This window comes from Martes martes (genome assembly GCF_963455335.1).
Source record: "Martes martes genome assembly, chromosome: 14".
Taxonomy (NCBI): domain Eukaryota; kingdom Metazoa; phylum Chordata; class Mammalia; order Carnivora; family Mustelidae; genus Martes; species Martes martes.
The window spans coordinates 74036296-74053591 of NC_137902.1; the positions used below are offsets into that span (position 1 = coordinate 74036296).

At 43.5% G+C, this 17296-nt stretch overlaps 1 protein-coding gene across 5 annotated transcripts in view; it reads right to left on the bottom strand.

The window, feature by feature from the left end:
* Positions 1–17296, bottom strand: part of RNLS (renalase, FAD dependent amine oxidase) — a 262250-nt gene that overhangs the window by 59145 nt on the left and 185809 nt on the right. For all 5 annotated transcript variants that reach the window (XM_080822618.1, XM_080822617.1, XM_080822615.1 and 2 more), the window contains exon 5: positions 11929–12102. In XM_080822618.1, coding sequence (XP_080678744.1) covers positions 11929–12102 — 174 coding nt within the window. The remainder of the gene's footprint in view (positions 1–11928; positions 12103–17296) is intronic.

The window sequence follows — 17296 nt, forward strand, 5'->3', positions numbered from 1 at the left end:
CAGCTTTTATGGGCACAGCCCAAAGGAAACACAGAAGGATTTCGATAGTCCATTAATTGGGCCTATGCAGGTCCCTAGAACAGAGGATTTGTCCTAACCGTCCCTCGGATGTCCGGGCCCTTGCTGGAGTTCTTCTGTGGTGTGAAAGCCCCATCTTCCTCTGATGACAACCCCTGCCCCCCGCCGCGCCCACCCAAAGCCACTACACACCAGCAATGAGCAGCTCTCCCCTACTACGCATTGTTACTTCGGCCTACTCATCCTCGTGCCCTCTATGGAATTTTGCATGTGAAGTGGCATCATGATTGGACCCTTTTCCCAAATTGGGCAAGGTTTCCCCCCTGAACCAGCAGACTGGTCTGCCTCTAAGAATATCACTTCCTCACCGTAGTTGGGAAACCGGGGTCAGCTTCAGATTTCCAACTTGTTCAAAAGGATTCTGCAAGTAGATGAAATAGATCTCTGGGCCCCAGGATTTGACCTAAAGCTTTGCTCTGGTTTGTCTGGTGCATTAAAGGGAAGTTTCAGTCCTGACGTTATGAAATGTTGCATTTGAATAACCGATGCTAATCGGATGGTGAACATTTTATTTATGATCGTGTCAGAATATTTCTGGCCCTTTCCGCAGAGGAAATTTATTGGTTTACTGTGGACACTCTTATCTCCTTTACTAATAAGACCAGTGGAATTATTCTTTCTGTTATATTTTGACAGAAAAGAAAAGAGATCGAATCTAGGCTTTGGCAAAAGTTCTTAAATCAAAGGGACTATAATCTTTATGATATTGTTACCTCCTCTTGAGAAGCCATGGTTATGAATATAGACAGTGGAAAAGGAAACAGACATTTTATTTTTGATAAAAAAGAGTGAATTAGGTTCAGTTGAGCTCAAGGTTCTAAAATGCCCTTCCCATCCCTATTAAATAATGTAAGGATATATAACATCACCAACAAAGATTTCACCAGGCATATGTATAATAGAAATCCATTTCAGTGAGGAAAACTCTATTTTAAATTCAAGGATGCTTCATTCTTACAAACATGAATTTGGAATATTTTATACTGAAGAATTCCCTTAGTCCCATAGATCGGTTATAAATTTTAATGGAATTTCAAAATATTCTTTTCAGATTCCAATGTTTAATATTCATTCATATTAGGCAGGGAATTCAATGACCTGTCCTGTACACGGATTCTTCTCATTATCTAAATGAGCACATATATGAAGTCTGTAGGGGCAATGGTCATTAAAACTGGCAGGGCCCACATATGATCTTTAGAGGGCATATCAAAGCCTTCTCAGCTCACTCAATAGCAAGAAAGTCACTAGTAATAAACCAAAGGGCTTTTTAGGCAAAACTGACTGAATCACGTCACATCTGGGCACCTTGATGGATTGGTGCTTCTGGACAGAGTTAAAAATGCTAACTGATATTATGCATTTCTGAAACACAATGCGGCAATTTCCTGGGGTGGGACGCTGCAGTCTGACTCGAAAACCCGCTCTTACGTTCGTCTTAGCCCTTTGATCTGCTGACGGCTAACTTCGATGTCTTACTCTTCTAGGATATGCTAGAGTGCAAATTTTTTTTTGTGAATAATTCGTATGCAAAAAGTCATCTGAGATTCCATAAGAAGACGGAAGAGTGCTTCTGATTTAATGTTCTCCCAGCTTAACACCTTCTTCAGGTAAAGAGAGATTGTTTACCGGCCCTAATGACGTGTGTTATTTTTAACAAAAGAAAATATAACTTCATTAAACTTGTACTGTTGGCCATTTCTGTCTCATCTCTTTCTCAGAATCAAAGAAGTTTATGTAATAGATAGACCGATAGACCGCAAAATCATTTAGATGTGACAGCAACTGTAAAAATAGCATTTACTGCCCTACTTTGTGCCAGGCTTGGTACTAGGATTTTCAGACATACCATTGCACTCAGCCCCTGAAACACTCCTGGGAGACATTATTAACCTTATACCTATGGCACAGGTAAGCGAAACTCAGATTACGAAACTTCTTCATGGTCAGAGCTCTAAGGTTGAATCACGTGAAAAGGCTGCGATTCCACCATTTTTAATCCACAAAGATTAAAGCCACACAAATGACTCAAAATAACCACAAGAGTTGACTTATAATTCGGAGCTAGGTTTCTGTGAGTGCAAAGACCACTGCATCATGCTGGCTGGTACCGGTTGTTTTTGACCAACCGTGAGAATAAAAACCAAGTCATGAATTATACAATAAAGAATTCATCACTCCCCAAGCTTGGGTTCATACGAACTCATCATTTATGGCGAGGTTCCGATGCAAGACAGCATTTCACTGAATGCTATCAGGATACAAAACAGAGACATAATTGCTAAACTGTGGCAGGGAAATGACACATTTGCAGAAACTTATCGCATATTTTCTAAGTTCAGTATTTCAGCTGGAGCCCAGTTGTTCTCCATCCGAGTATGAAAAAGAAGCATCTTTCACAAAGAGAACAGTGGGATCCTTTGAAGCGTAACCTTGGAAATCAAGGTCTATGTCACAGGGCATCATTCAAAACAGATGTACGTTCTCTAGAGACCATGGCAACTCTGTTGCTGAGAATGCTTGTAGCTCTCTGGGGAGAGTGCTCCAGGTCTTGCCCGCAGTCCCTCTGATACGGTCCGGTCACCTAGTCCCAGTGCTCGAGGCGTGGCCCAGGGAACCTCCCGAGGAGGCTTCAGATCATTCTGATTGCCAAGAACTCACATGTGTTTTTCAAAGGCTTCCAGATTCAGAAATTACAAAGCAAGCTCATTCATCTCATATGATCCAAAGGGCAGTGCTAACAGATCCCTCGATGGTCTTGGGGGGTCAACGATCGGCTGCCCAGCTATTACTTTCCCTTGCCTGCTAAGTGGGTGACCAGGGCCGAGGGCTTAATTCTCAGTGTCAGTGAAACATTAGCTCTCAGGACCAGGGAAGGGCATCTCAGAGCTACACCGAGGTCGACGGGCTCGGCAAGTTACCGAGCTCCAGGTCCACGCTCCCGGTACGCCACGATGTTCATGTCTATGTCATATTTTCAGTCTGGATTCAGACAGGAGGGACCGGCTGATGAACAGCGTGCATGACGGATCATGGCCTGTACCCTGCTACGGGGAGAAGCTTTAATTCTGGAGAAAGCACGCAGGTTCTGCAAACAGGGCATATCAATTCTTCAGACCCTGAGACATTTAGCTTGACCTTGGGTGGAATTCTTGACAGGGAGGAAAATGGTGAAATCTCTTCTGAGGGATCTCCTGGCAAAGGCAAGGTCCCGCCTCTCTGGGTGGTTGATATCACAGGCCCAGATAAAAATGGGCCAGAATTAAGACCTGTTGAGCGCTCTCCCAGCTCGGCGTCTACACGGCCTCCCAGGACCTGAGGCTCACGAGCTGTGGGAGTGCCGCGCGGCTTTCCAAGACTGTTCTCAACTTGCAGAGGTTCTGAGATGCCTCCGGGGTGATGCAAACCACGCACTCGTCTGGGAAGCAGAGCAGAGTATATCATCCCGAGCCTCAGCTTCCAATGCACAGTGTTGACAGCCTCACTTCAGACCACAGTAAGGATTAACTCACGATCCTTCAAAACAGTTCAGTCTCACAGAGACAGCCTTTTCCCAATTCCCCGTCCCCGCGGCGGGCTGACCTGGTCGCAGGTACAACGGAAGCAGCAAGTTGGACTTGGCTTTGTTCGAAGTCCAGAGGATGAGAAGTTGTGTCTTGATTTCCAAATACGGTTCTCGACGCAAAATGTGGGCTTGCCACCCTCCAAGGACCGGCTCAGAAACTAACCTGAAGAAATCTCACAGTTCCTATCTAATTTCAAGCTAGTTATTCCCCAAAGCGCCTGGACTATGTTGACTTTACTCAACAAGTCCCCAATAAAAAGCCAGCACGGATTTAAAGCCGTTGCTCAATCCAGAACTGTGTTGGGTTGTAGGGAGCTGTGGGAGCCGTCACAGAGTAAATCATCCAGCAAAGACGTGACAAATCCGCGCAGTGACCCCTCAGGTCAAGCCAGAGGCTTTCCATCACCCAGCTGGCTTTTTCCTCTTTCCCTTCTCTGCTCCTCGCCCTCCCCGTTGTCTCAGGACATCTGAAATTTTCTCCTCAATTAGGCAAAGCAATTTAGCCCTCCCTGTTTCCACTCCCAATTGGCATCTCACCTCTTTCGGGTGCTCGGCAGACAAAAGAACCATCCCTTAAAAGGACTGGAATCACAAATAGCCAAAATTAGGTGTCATTACATTTAATATAGCAGTTTTTCCATCAGACAAGAGCTACCCACCTAGTTCCATGACCTTTGTTAGCAGAGAGGACAGAAAGACCATGGCAAGTCCCGCCTGCGCACCTCTGCAGATCGTCCCGCTCTGCTGTACTCGGGTCTTCTTCCTCACCTCCTTACCAGCCAATGCAGGGCTCTCCTCCGCTTTTCCTTTTGAAATCTGCAGCAGTGACCGCAGCCTTGGTTAGTTTCTCCATTGCTTTTGTCTATGACGCGTCAATTTCAGATCCGTGGACCATGGCAGGATTCTTATTCCTGCCTCCCACCCCACGAACCGTGGGTAAAACCACATTCAGTCACCATCACATCTGGCTCTTGTGTTTGAGACCCTGTCTTGCCCAACGTGAGGGTCTTTGGTGAGTCTCCGCGAGACAGCCACAACTTCAGGCCAATAGCCCAGGTGAAAATACCTCTCAGAGGGCAAGGCAGGCAGACCATGGAGGTAGAAGGTTGAAAAAAAACAAAAAAGGGACTGAGGATAGTCAATGTTTAAGACTTACTTCTTAGTGTGGCTGCTCCGTAAATTTATGATTTGTCATTGTTTGCAGTTATGGAAATGCCAGGAAGCTATGGGCTCCAGACTTCCCTTACCCTTCTGCTCACTGCCTCCTGGACATTTCATGACTTACTTGTATGGAATCTTTTAGCAGTTCCAGGAGAGAGTTAAATAACAGGCCAGGCTAAAGTTTCTGATTTATTCATGGATTTAAACGTTGGATGGCTCCCACCTCTCCTTTCTTCCCCTAAAGAAAGAAGAGTATGGCTTCACGTTGACCAAAGGTCTTAAGTGGTCTTGTGAAAGCTTAGATGTTGTCACAAGGCAACCCGACTCTCTGGTTTTGATTACAAATGGGAGTTAATGGTCTCTGTTGCGTCCATCCATTTATACTTAGGAAGACTCTTCCTTGACTCCAAGTCACCAGTCCCAACAGAGCCTCTGTCTCTCCTGCCTTCAGAATTCCTCATTAGACCGGAGCACGGAACTTCGTTTTGGGAGGGTGGGGACTAAGAGCCCCTAGCTCTTAGCACAGTGCCTAGCACGCAGAGGCAGTCAATACACATTTGTAAGTAACTGTTCAAGAAATTGGGAATGGAAACATACACATCAAATACGTGTGAATTCAGTTATTCTGCAAGAAACGTCCATAAAATATTTTTCCCAGTAATATTCTCCACAGGATATTTTTAAAGTTTGCTTTTGATGTTCTATGTTTTGCCACTTTTCCAGTTTCCCTCCATCTCTGGCATTGATTTTCCTATGAGTTAATTTGCTTGGCAAGTGGGAGGGCACGTGCTGAGTTGGATGTAAATCGCTCCCCTTGAGGATAGCTTGATAGGGAAACCAGAGGCTGAAAGGGATCTGCTGTTTGTTTTTACTTTGTGTGTAAGTGTTCTCCTTACAAGATGGGCTCCGTAATTTCATTCTCTGAAGAAAATCCTTTTTGTTTTGAGAATTGGCAAATAGTATGTGAAATGAGATCAGTGTCTTTTATGATTTTTGCCTATTGATTTAAGTGACAACAAAAGACATTTAGTTTTATGTGTACGTGTATACACACGTAGAAACACACGTGTAGTTTTTCTTTTTTTTATTTTATTTATTGGGGTGCCTGGGTGGCTCAGTGGGTTAAGCCTCTGCCTTCGGCCTGGGTCATGATCTCAGGGTCCTGGGATTGAGCCGCGCATAGGGCTCTCTGCTTGGCAGGGAGATAAAATAAAATAAAATCTTTAAGATTTTATTTATTTATTTGACAGACAGAGATCACAAGTAGGCAGAGAGGCAGGCAGAGAGAGAGGGGGAAGCAGGCTTCCTGCTGAGCAGAGAGCCTGAAGCGGGGCTTGATCCCAGGACCCCAAGATCATGACCTGGGCCAAAAGTAGGGGCTTATCCCACTGAGCCACCCAGGCGCCCCACATGTAGTTTTTCCTTCCTGGGGGATCACCCTAAGATTTTGATACTATGATCACGTGACATCCTGTGGCATCACCGTAATAATGAGCTGGGTATTTGTAATTAGTATTGGCTGTTTAGTAAATCGTCTTAACAGGTTAACCTGGACAGCAGTGGCTACCTAATTGAGTCACAAATGACTACGTCTGTTGTACAACAGACAGCATAGCACGCATCTTGTAACTGGTTATTTCTGGTTATTTTAAGACGATTGCCATTTTACCTGCGAGCCCTGCTTCTGGAGTTGGTATTTTGAAACAAAAGCCCGAACGGAAAACTCGACCATTTTTGAGGATTACAGCCCTTTTGTCCCTTTCCTTACCACCCCCCCCCACTACAGTCCCCTTTCCTTCTTCTCCCCCTTCTTTTTTTATTCTACTTTGAAGTACTACCTCTGTCGGGGGGCCTGGGTGGCTCATGTGGGTGAGCGACTGACTCTTGATTTTGGCTCCGGTCGTGATCTCGTGGATCATGAGATCAAGTCCCGAGTCGGGCTCCTCGATGAGTGGGGGGTCCACCTGAAGATTCTCTTTCTCCCTCTCCCTCTGCCTCTTCCCCCTACGCTGGCACACACACTCTCTCTTTCAAATAAATAAATAAATATTTTGTAAAAAGTGCTACGTTTCTTGATTCCATTTTCTGCAAGTTTAAGAGCAAATAATTCCACACTTATTTGTATCCTCAAGCAGACCACTTCGTGCCATCAACTGCATGGCTCTCTGCTTAACTGGAAGGATCACGACTCCCTTAAGCCAACCCAAGATGACTGGATTTGAGATCCCAGGCTCATCCGAATTATTTACAGGACTTCATAGCATGCTCCTGGTTTTTTGTTTTGTTTTGTTTTTGTTTTATTACAAGGAGTTGATGGAACAAACAGCTCTGTGAAGAACGTTTCTGCATCTTTTGTGAAACAGCTGTTGGAGGCAACACACGTTACACTCGTGTTTGTACTCGAGGGTCCCAACCATACAGTCTTGGCAGGTGTACATTCCATGTGATGAAGAAGTTTGTTCCTGTGTTTGTTTCCTTTGGGGATGAACTGAACTGATTCCTTTGATGAGTTGTCAAAAGCCATGTAATCATAGTCCTTGGCCATCCACATTTCTAGAATTGCGGATTGTGTTGATCTCCTTGGGTTGCTGTCTATTGGCTATTTGACTCTCATTAACGCTCCTCCAGATGGTGAACACAGAAGGAGGCTAAAACTGTGACCAACCATTTTCAGGGTAACTTATATATCTTACTTATTAAGGCCACGCAGCCTCCTATCTGCACTGGTATCCGAGGGCCGTTTCGCCAAAGGGAGGCCTTCTTATTTATGCCCTTTGCTTTGGAAAATATAATATCCACGTGCAAGAGTGGTAGTCTTAGTCGTAATAACAGGTGCCAGAGATACTGTCTTATAACTTGCTAAGTGCTGTATGGAATTCTTTCCATGTTCAAGCCATTTCATCCCCAAATCTTTGGGGTTGGTATTGTTTTCCTCATCATATTGACCAGTAAACAGATAGTTAAAGTACTTTGTCCAAAATCACACAGCTAGTAAGAGATAGAACTGAGCTGAATCTAAGAAGTTACTCTTGGCCAGGCTAATTCCAAATATAAGATCTTAAGAGGGCTCTCTGAGATCGTGTTGGGAGATATGAAATAATATCTATCTATCTATCTATCTACCTATCTATCTCTCCCCTTGGCTCCTGGCACTGAACTCTTAAAATCTTTGTAATTTCCCAAGTAATAAGAGCACTGAAAACATCTTTTATTCTAATCTTTGCTCTTTGATCCTAGTTCCTAACACAGAGCTCATAAATCCCTTGGAATTTCTTGAGGGATAGCAGTATGTTTTGTTCTAATGAGGCAACTCTTGGGGGGTTCCAGGCTAGCTTCAAGCTTCTTCCATTTCTTAAAAAAAAAAAATCAGTATTTTTCTATTGATGGCTTCCCCACCAGCCTTCGACTCCCCTTCCCTGGCCTATGATTCCCTTCCAGGTCTGAGGCACACACGGTGATATCACATCAGGGTTTCCCAAGGGTGTCCGGGGGCATCATTTCTGTCAGATATTAGTAGGTACGGTGCTCAGATAAAATACCCCTGGTCAAATACCTTTGGGAAATTCTAGATTAAATGAAATGAGAAGGTGGCTTTTTTTTTTTTAATAGGAATGTCTTTAATAGGACAATTATGACTGGAAACTCTTTAAATTCTAGTTAAAGTTGGGAGCATTTTGCAAACTGATGTGATGACAGAACCCCTTCTCAAAGAGCTTATCAAGAAACTGGTGTTCCATTGAGCGCTTTCTGGGAAACACAAACCAAAGGACAGTGGCTCCTGCCCCCTACTATTGGTACCTGAAGCCAGGCCTAACATGTCTTGGAATTTAGCCCTCCTGCCTAAGGAGACTTGGCTTCTCACTGTGGCTTTCTGTGTGTACTGCCTATCCCCGACATCTGACAAATGACTACTCCTTCACCTTTGTCCGGTCTGGGCTACGAATCCTTCATCCTCCGGCTCTCTTCAAGACCTAACAACAGACCGTGTTTTGTGGACTCAACCCTGCCACTTTTTATCTTGTCGCCGCTTTACCTCCACAGCACAAAGACTCTCCCCATCATCAGCGGAGCGCGTGCACGTACAGTGTTCTTTCTAGATTCGATCGCACGCTCCAGCGCCAGGGTGGGTGCAGGGTAATGTTAGTAACATAAAGACACAACTCTTGCTAGTCTATCTAAATACAGCGCCAATAAAACACAGCAGAGTTATGCTATGTGGACATTTATATCGTGTCAAGTCCACTAGACACTCTTAGCACCCTGGCCCCAGATAGTGAGGAAAAAAAAAAACAACTAGTTGAAATGCAAGGCAGTTAGATTTTATGTTAGGGGATGCCATTACTGGAGGCCTCCCACAATTTAAAACTCGCATAATCCAAGATTAATTTTCCATAAAACTGGCAAAGAAAGGCGGGCATTTCTTGGCCGACTGAAGAGGCCCGGCTGGAGCGAAAACATGGTTTCCGATCCCCCCAGCCTTCCCGCTGAAGTGGGAAGAGTTCTAAAGACCTCGGTGGTTGTTAATACAAAAAAAAAATTTTTTTATTTCTCTTATTTCAGATGCTGCCCAGCATGGGAGGATTTATGAATATGCTCGTGTGGTGCTCTTTGAAATCTGCGTAGCTCTTTAACGAACGGTGACCGGGGTGTACTCGGGAGATGTCACTCACTGTCCCCCTCCATCCGCACAGTGATTTAATCTACTGGGACGTGTGACTGCTGATGCTTTCCGTGTGCCTTTCACGGTAGAAAATATCACTCTGTCCTACAAATGGACGCCAACTATTTCATCTGGCCTCACCCAAAGAAACCGAAATCTATGGGATGTTGGAACGATGGCTCTCCTGAGTTTACTGAAAGGTATTTCAGTCTCCAAAATGTCACCTACATTTAGGGGATTTTCAAAGATAACTTTGAATCTACACGATTCTTCTCTTCATGTGTCAACATTAGAACTTTACCTCCCGTCCACCATGTGACTTTACTTGAAAATGATGGGCGCTAGGTACCACCAACCTAGTGTCCTCCAAACAAAACCCTACTTTATTCAGGTATCTACCTGAATGACCTAAGGAAGATGATCCTAACAGCAATTCCAGGAGTGAATCTTGATCCATCTGGTTCGTCGTTGCAGTCCCAGCCCCTCCTGCCAGTGAATGATGGGTTTCAGACTGGTCAGGTAACCTAATTCTGACCTATGACATACAAGGTAAAGTCAGTGGAGGGGGCTTGGGAAAGAATTCCTTGATTCTTAGAAAGAGACAGAAACCGAATGGTCCCTCTTCTCCCTGAGCGCGTTGGTGGGTTTGGACGTGATTCCAACAGTCAGTTCATCTTGCCGTCAATCCTCTGAAGAAGAGCGAAGAGAGCAGAGAAGGATAATTCTAGATCCTTGAAGCTGTTCCTCAGGTCTTGGACCGATCCTTCCTGCTGTCTCCTCTCCGACGTCTTCCTCTTAGATCATGTTTCGGTAAGCTTGGACTGGCATAACAGAATGCCACAGACTGCATGGTTTCCACAATAGAAATGTATCTCTCTTGCCTTCAAGAGGCTGGGAAATTCAAGATGCAGGTGCCAGGCAATTGGGTTTCTGGTAAAGCCTCCCTTCTGGTTGCAGAGAGCCTGTCTTCCCCCACCTTCTCACCGTCCTCATACCACCTACCCTTGGTATGTGCGCAAGGGGACAGAACTCTCATCCTCATTCTGTAAGGCCGCCAATCATCCCAGATCAGGATCCCACCCTTATGACCTCATTTAACCTTCTTTACATCCTCAAAGCCCTATCTCTGCATGGAATCACACTGCAGATGAGGGCTTCAACACATGAATTTTGGAAGGATACAATTCAGTCTACAGCAGATAATATAGCAAATGACCTTCATGTTGTCTAAACAAGTTTAAATTGGTTTTTGTTACATATTACTGAATACTCCCTAACAAATATTTCATATCTTACAAAGCCATACACGAAGGATAATGTCTAATTCATGACATATAACATGAGCGGGTCAAGGGCTATCCTTTTCTCAGAACAAAGTGGTTGTAGAGTTTAAAATGGTTAATCCATTGCTGTTACAGGACATTTCATGAACTGCTGATTGTACATATATGTGAGATCATGTTAACATAAACAGTCTAGCCCTGGGGGAGTTTTAAGTTATAAAAGAAACATTTTTCTAAGATCATGTGCTCTGATACAAAAACCGTACTCCAGCCCGGTTTTATCATTCTAAAGTTCTGGCAGGCCAAGAGACATTAGTTGGTGATTTTATCAAGCAAGACTTCTAACTAACGGCTCGGTGAAACTACCACTGCATCGTATAACACAACAACGAATTGAAATGACGAGCCCCTGCAAGGACGTAGTCACTTCTAATCATCACGACATATTCTTCAAAAAGCAGTTATCTTAGGGCTCGCTCTAATCCTGTGAAGGAGGAGACACTTTCTCCTTTATTCCTGAGATGAGCATTATGTTTATTCTTGTAATTTGAATCTAATTTTAATAATGACCTTCAGCAAGAAGGGCGAAGTGTAGATTTTAGCCCATTCTAGGGAAGCGCTTATGAAACATTTTACTGTTATTTTCGTCATAGTGTACACACAGTAATTTTATGCAGTCTTCCGGAGGAAAATTAAATAAATAACATTATAGTGAAGTGAAGGATTTTCATAACATAGTGAAATTCACTTTTTATTTCTAGCCTGGGAAATGGAAAGAGCAGCACTTAGCAAATTAAAAAAACAAACAACAACAAAAAAAACAAGGCCAAACAAACAGAAAACAAACTCCACCAAGCCATAAAGGAGGAGAGATACTTCTGCATATAGATGGGCCCACATTAAAGCAACAGAACTTGGGCCACTTTGAAATCTTAAAACTTCTGACACTATGTTCACGGACTCGGTAATACAAACCATGTGGTGAATGATTTTTCTGAAAAACTTTGCTGGTTTCACTGTATATTTTATTATTGGCCAAATGTGACATTAAATTTTATCCCCTGTGGCTTGGAGTTAAATGCTTGCTCTGTTCAGAATGGCAACACTCAATTAAACAGCATTTTTCATGATCTACACCCACCATTGTTACTGTATTTAAGGGAAATAATGGGGGTACTGACCTATATTGCGTTTCTTATTATCAATGGAGATGAAGCGTATGCAGGGATTACTGGTGATGTACTGCCCAGCCCAAGGGACATCAATCTTCGTGCCAGCTTCATAAAAGAGGCCCAGAGCGTAGCGAGAGGAGTAGCTCACAGACTCCAGTTGCCGCCTTTGGCATTCACTAATTACTGTGGAAGAAACAGTACAGGGCATTAAACTTGAAAATATCATCTTTCCTTTTAGTGCATCGAATATAAAAGTCCTCTAAACCAGTTCCAACAGGGCCCCTTAACTCTGTCTCAGTCACAATGAATTTTTAAAGGTAGCGCCAAACAGCATCAGCTCTAATTTCTTTTGGCGATGATTACTGACCTTGGCACAATTGTTTTTAACCAAGCTGAAGGTCCAAACTCTTTAGAATGGCATTCAAGGCTCTCAAAATCTGGCACCAAGTTGCTTTTCCAGCTTTGGATCCCAGTTATTACCCTGGGACTGTCTGGCATCATTATACAGCCCAGATACTGAGCACTTACCAGGTGTCTGAGTCCTTGCCACACACTTGATAAAGGCATTTCAGTCTGTCCTAACAACAGTTGAATAAAGTCAAGTATTTCTCGCACCTTCCAGGCCGGGAGGGTAATGTACCATCCCTAATGACCTCTTAAATTCTTCCATGTCATATAGGGATTTGTTTGTCAGTCATCTTTCTTGCAGTGGATTACAACAATTCCTTAAGCACGGTGACCACATCTCTGTTATAAGCCTCTATCCTACTCTGTTACACGTATCCCCAGAAATAAAAGGAGAAGGTAATGAACAGAAAGGCAAACACAGACACACAAAGTTAGTTAAAAAGCAGGAGGTAAATCATCAATCCCCAAATGGAAAAAGACCAGGAAAGGAATTAGGCAGGTCTGGGTTCCAATTCTGATTCCACTATGTGGCATTGGTCAAATTACTTGTTCTAGAGTAGTCTACAGTCTTCTTGTCTGTAGGCAGCAGTAACAGGGGTCTTTGAGGATCACATCAAATAACGGGTAGCACAGTGGTTGGCATAGGACACATGTTCACCAAATAGCCACTTTTTCTATTATGGAGAAGAAAATGCTTGTTCCAACCAGGATGGGGAAGGAGGTGATTTCCCTCACTTCTCAGTCTCCATCTGTCCTACCTGTCATGGAATTCCTTGTTCATATATGCACAGCATTAAGAATCTGGGTTTCACAGAAGGTCACAATTCTATTCTGAAGACTTAGACAGGCTGGTTCAGATATGAAACATATAAAACTTTTTTGTGTAAATATAGAAAACTGTCCTAATCTATAACAGGAGGGATAGACAGACCTCAGGGATGGGCAGTATTTTAGCTAAACCTTAGGGAAGTGACTTGAGGAGGTAGGGAGAAGGTAAGAAGGTTATTCAATGAATTATTTAAACACACTAATAATCCTATACATTACTATAGCGTATTCTTGGTTACAGAATATTTTTAGAGCTAAGACCTCACAGGATCTTCACAAAAGCCTTGCAAATTAGGTGTTTTTACCAACCTTATTTTTCATCCCTAGGAAACCGATATTCAGAGAGGTTAATGAACTGACCCTGAGTCACACAGCTTCCAAGTGGTGTGGCCAATGAAACCAGAACTCCTGCACTGGAATCACATATATATCCTCTTTATTCCATGCTCTCCCCTCCTGAACTGTAATCTGAGCTCCCAAAATGTGTTCTATGCAACTAATGAATCGTTGAACACTACAACAAAAACTTACGATGTCCTATGTGTTGGTTAACAGAATATCATAAAAAAAAAATAAATTTTTTAAAAAATGAACTTTGGCATTTTTTTGTCCTCTGACATGAACGGTTATTTTGTACTCACTTAGAAGTAACGGCATCATTGTGTCCTCTAACCATCATTGTTTGCCTTATTAAAAGACTGAACTACTTGATGAGCAAATGATCTGACACTGGCCTTGTTATACTCAGCGTCTCTTGGGGTTCATTTTATTATTTAATTTGCTGCTACAGTTACGGCTTGATGTTACGCTCACTGCTTTCCAAGAGGGAGGAGGGGAAGGATTAGATTCTTTATGGCAGTTGAGTACACATTGTGTACTTGAGGGCTTATGGCTGTTTCTCATTTTTTCAATTAAAAACCAAAGCAACAAAACCGTGTCCTCAGCTGTGTGGTCACTGAAAGGGCCTAAATGTCTCTCTCTCTCTTTCACTCGCTCTCTCTCTAACCCCAATAGAAGGGCCAACCAGGTTGACAACCAAGATGCGCACATTTCGCCAGATTTTAGACAAGCTTGCCAAGTGGCATACCCCACTGGGGGGCCCTGTGAAGAGGTAACTGGTCAGTCTCTATCCAGACCCAGAAATTAACCGTAAACACCCTCGCCTGCTCCGGGAGCCCCACGGTTCACTCCCAGGACAGGGGGTAGGACTTCTGACAGGAAAAATCTCTGTTTCTGGACATGCAAGCTTACGAAATAGTTCATTGTCAGGGCCTGGAAAGTTTTGCAATTGTTGTGGAGCCTAACAAAATGGTGTCATTTTGTTTGAAAAATACTCTTATGCAGAATGCTGAGGGGAACATCCCTAGGTCCCAAACACATATTTTTGGCAAGAACAATGATAGGTTTTCTACAGTTATGTATTCAAAAGGGCCATATATCCCCCAAACAAGGCTTAGATAAAAATGTCGAATTTCAGTATAATCAGTCATTACCTGGATTCACCATCATTGAATTCTGACCAGCAGCCTTATCTAATTACATTGCATGGATGTGTGATGTGTGGATACATGGGGAGACAGAGGACAGGGAGAGAGAGAGAAATAGGCCTGAGCTGTACTCTTGAATAACATCAATTCTTTTCATTTTCTTGTTTCTTAACCTATAAAAGAAAGCTAAACATACGTATTCTGCCTATTTCCTATATATATTTTAAAGATTTTATTTATTGATTTGAGAGAGAGAGAGAATGAGAATGAGACGGGGGTGGGGAGGGGAGAAGCAGAGGGAGAAGCAGACTCCCCACTGAGCAGGGATCCCAACACTAGATTCGATCCCAGGACCCTGACATCATGACCTGAGCTGAAGGCAGATGCTTAACCAACTGAGCCACCCAGGCGTCCCTATTTGCTCTATTTTTTTGGTATTCATTCATTCATTCATTCATTCATTCACCACCTACTTTATGCCAGGCACTGTTCTAGATATCAGGGACATGAAGCAGAAAGCTGGAGTCTGTGCTCTCATATAGCTCACATCCTAGTGGGGGAGAAGCAAGTCAGTGGCGTGTCAGCTGGTGAGAAGAACTATAAAGAAAAATGAAGCAGGATAAACGGATAAACGTGACAGTTCTGGGTGGTCAGGCTGTCAGGGATCTGTGTCTCCTTGGAGGATTTTATTCTGATTGACATGGGTAGTTACTGCTGGGTATGAGCCAAAGACAGATACGACCCAGCCCCTGTTTCAGAGACTATCATTCTGGCTACAGATAAAGACTCCAAGAGAGGAAGTGGGCAAACAGCTACTGGAGTCACGTTAGAATGGAGATAACAGAGAGGCGGGTCAGAAGTGGTTCCATCTTGGATGGGATATACATGTGTGTATGTTTTTGTGTGTGTGTGTGTCTATCTGGGTGTGTATAAGTGCATTTACATTACCTCTTTTATACATGTGTATATGTATGTACGTATATGCCACATAAACACATACATATTTATAAATATATATATCACGCAATTTTTAATTTTCATGCAGAAAAGTATGCCTTGATGAATGTTCCTACAAACAGACCAGTATAACTCCCAGCTAGATGAAGAAACAGAATATTATGAGACCCCCAGAAGGGAGTCCCTCAATCCTGAGCTTGTGATATTTACAGATGCTGTTGGATGTAGCTGTAGTTCATTCCCCACTGCCTGGATAGTTCTGCTGCCCTTTCCTTACCCACTGGGCTGCGGGTGGCCATTGGGATTGCTTGCACTACTTGGTGACAACAAATGTCATGTGAGGAACATAGCGTGTGTTTCTCTCAGGTCTGCACCTAGCACTGGGACTTCCAAACACGGGGTTCCCTTCCACTCAACTTTCCCAGATCTTGCCAGATGTTTTCTGAAGCGATTATGCCCATCTGCACTACCCTCCCTCACCAGCCTCCCCCGCCCCAACTGTGGACGGAAGTTCAGTGGCTCCACGCCTTCCTCCCTATTTGCTACTACCTATCTGCCTTCTTAATTTGGGGGTGTAATGACATCACACTGTGCAAGCATTTATTTGCATTGCTAATGATTCATGTTTGGAAAACCTGCCTTGTTTATTTGGATATCCTTTTGTGATCACCTGTTCAAATCTTTGCTCACTGTTCTTCTTGGGTTGTCTGCCTCTTTCTTATTGCTATATAGGAGTTCTTTTCATATTCTGGATAGGAGTCTTGTATGTGAATTGTAGGCTTTCTTCTCCATGGCCTGAATTTTTACTGTCTTAATTGTGTGATTTGATATATAGAGTTTTAATTTTAATACAATTCACCATTTTCCCCATCTGTAGTGAGCACGTTTGCGTCCTACTGAAGAACTCTTGACCTACTCCAAAGCCTTGCAGATATTTTATTTATTTACTCTTTCTGAAAGCTTTATGGGTTTACCATGCATAGGGTTTTAGACCTATTTGGAAGATAAAGCAGCCGTGATCCCTGTGGGCTGGCAAAGGTGGTGTGAGGGAAAGAGATCAAATGGGGAATAGAAAAGACCCTGCTTCTCACCCCCTCTAGTCAAACAAACAACAGCTTTCTTATGCTCTAATTTTTGAAGTTACAATGTATAAATAAATCACTAGAGGGGCGCCTGTGTGGCTCAGTCAGTTATGTGTCTGACTTTTAGTTTCAGCTGAGATATACCAGGGTCTTAAGACGGAGCCTCGCATCGGGTTCTGCATTCAACAGAGTCTGCTTGTCCCTCTCCCTCTGCTCCTTTCCTTGCTCTCACTCACTCATAAATAAATAATTTTTTTAAAGATTGTATTTATTTATTTGACACAGAGAGAGAGAGACAGTGAGAGAAGGAACACAAGCAGGGGGAGTGGGAGAGGGAGAAGCAGGCTCCCCGCAGAGCAGGGAGCCGGAAGCGGGGCTCGAACCCAGGACCCTGGGATCACGACCAGAGCCAAAGGCAGATGCTTAACCGACGGAGCCCCCCAGGTGCCCCAAATAATTTTTTTGAAAAACTCACTAGATTGTAAACAAATTCAGGCAAGGGCCATGCCTCAGGAACTCTGCGTGTCTAGGCCCTCCCAACGATGACTGGTATAATTCAATAAATTATTAAACGAAGGTTCATCATCCTTATCTTAGAATATTCGGATAGTACAC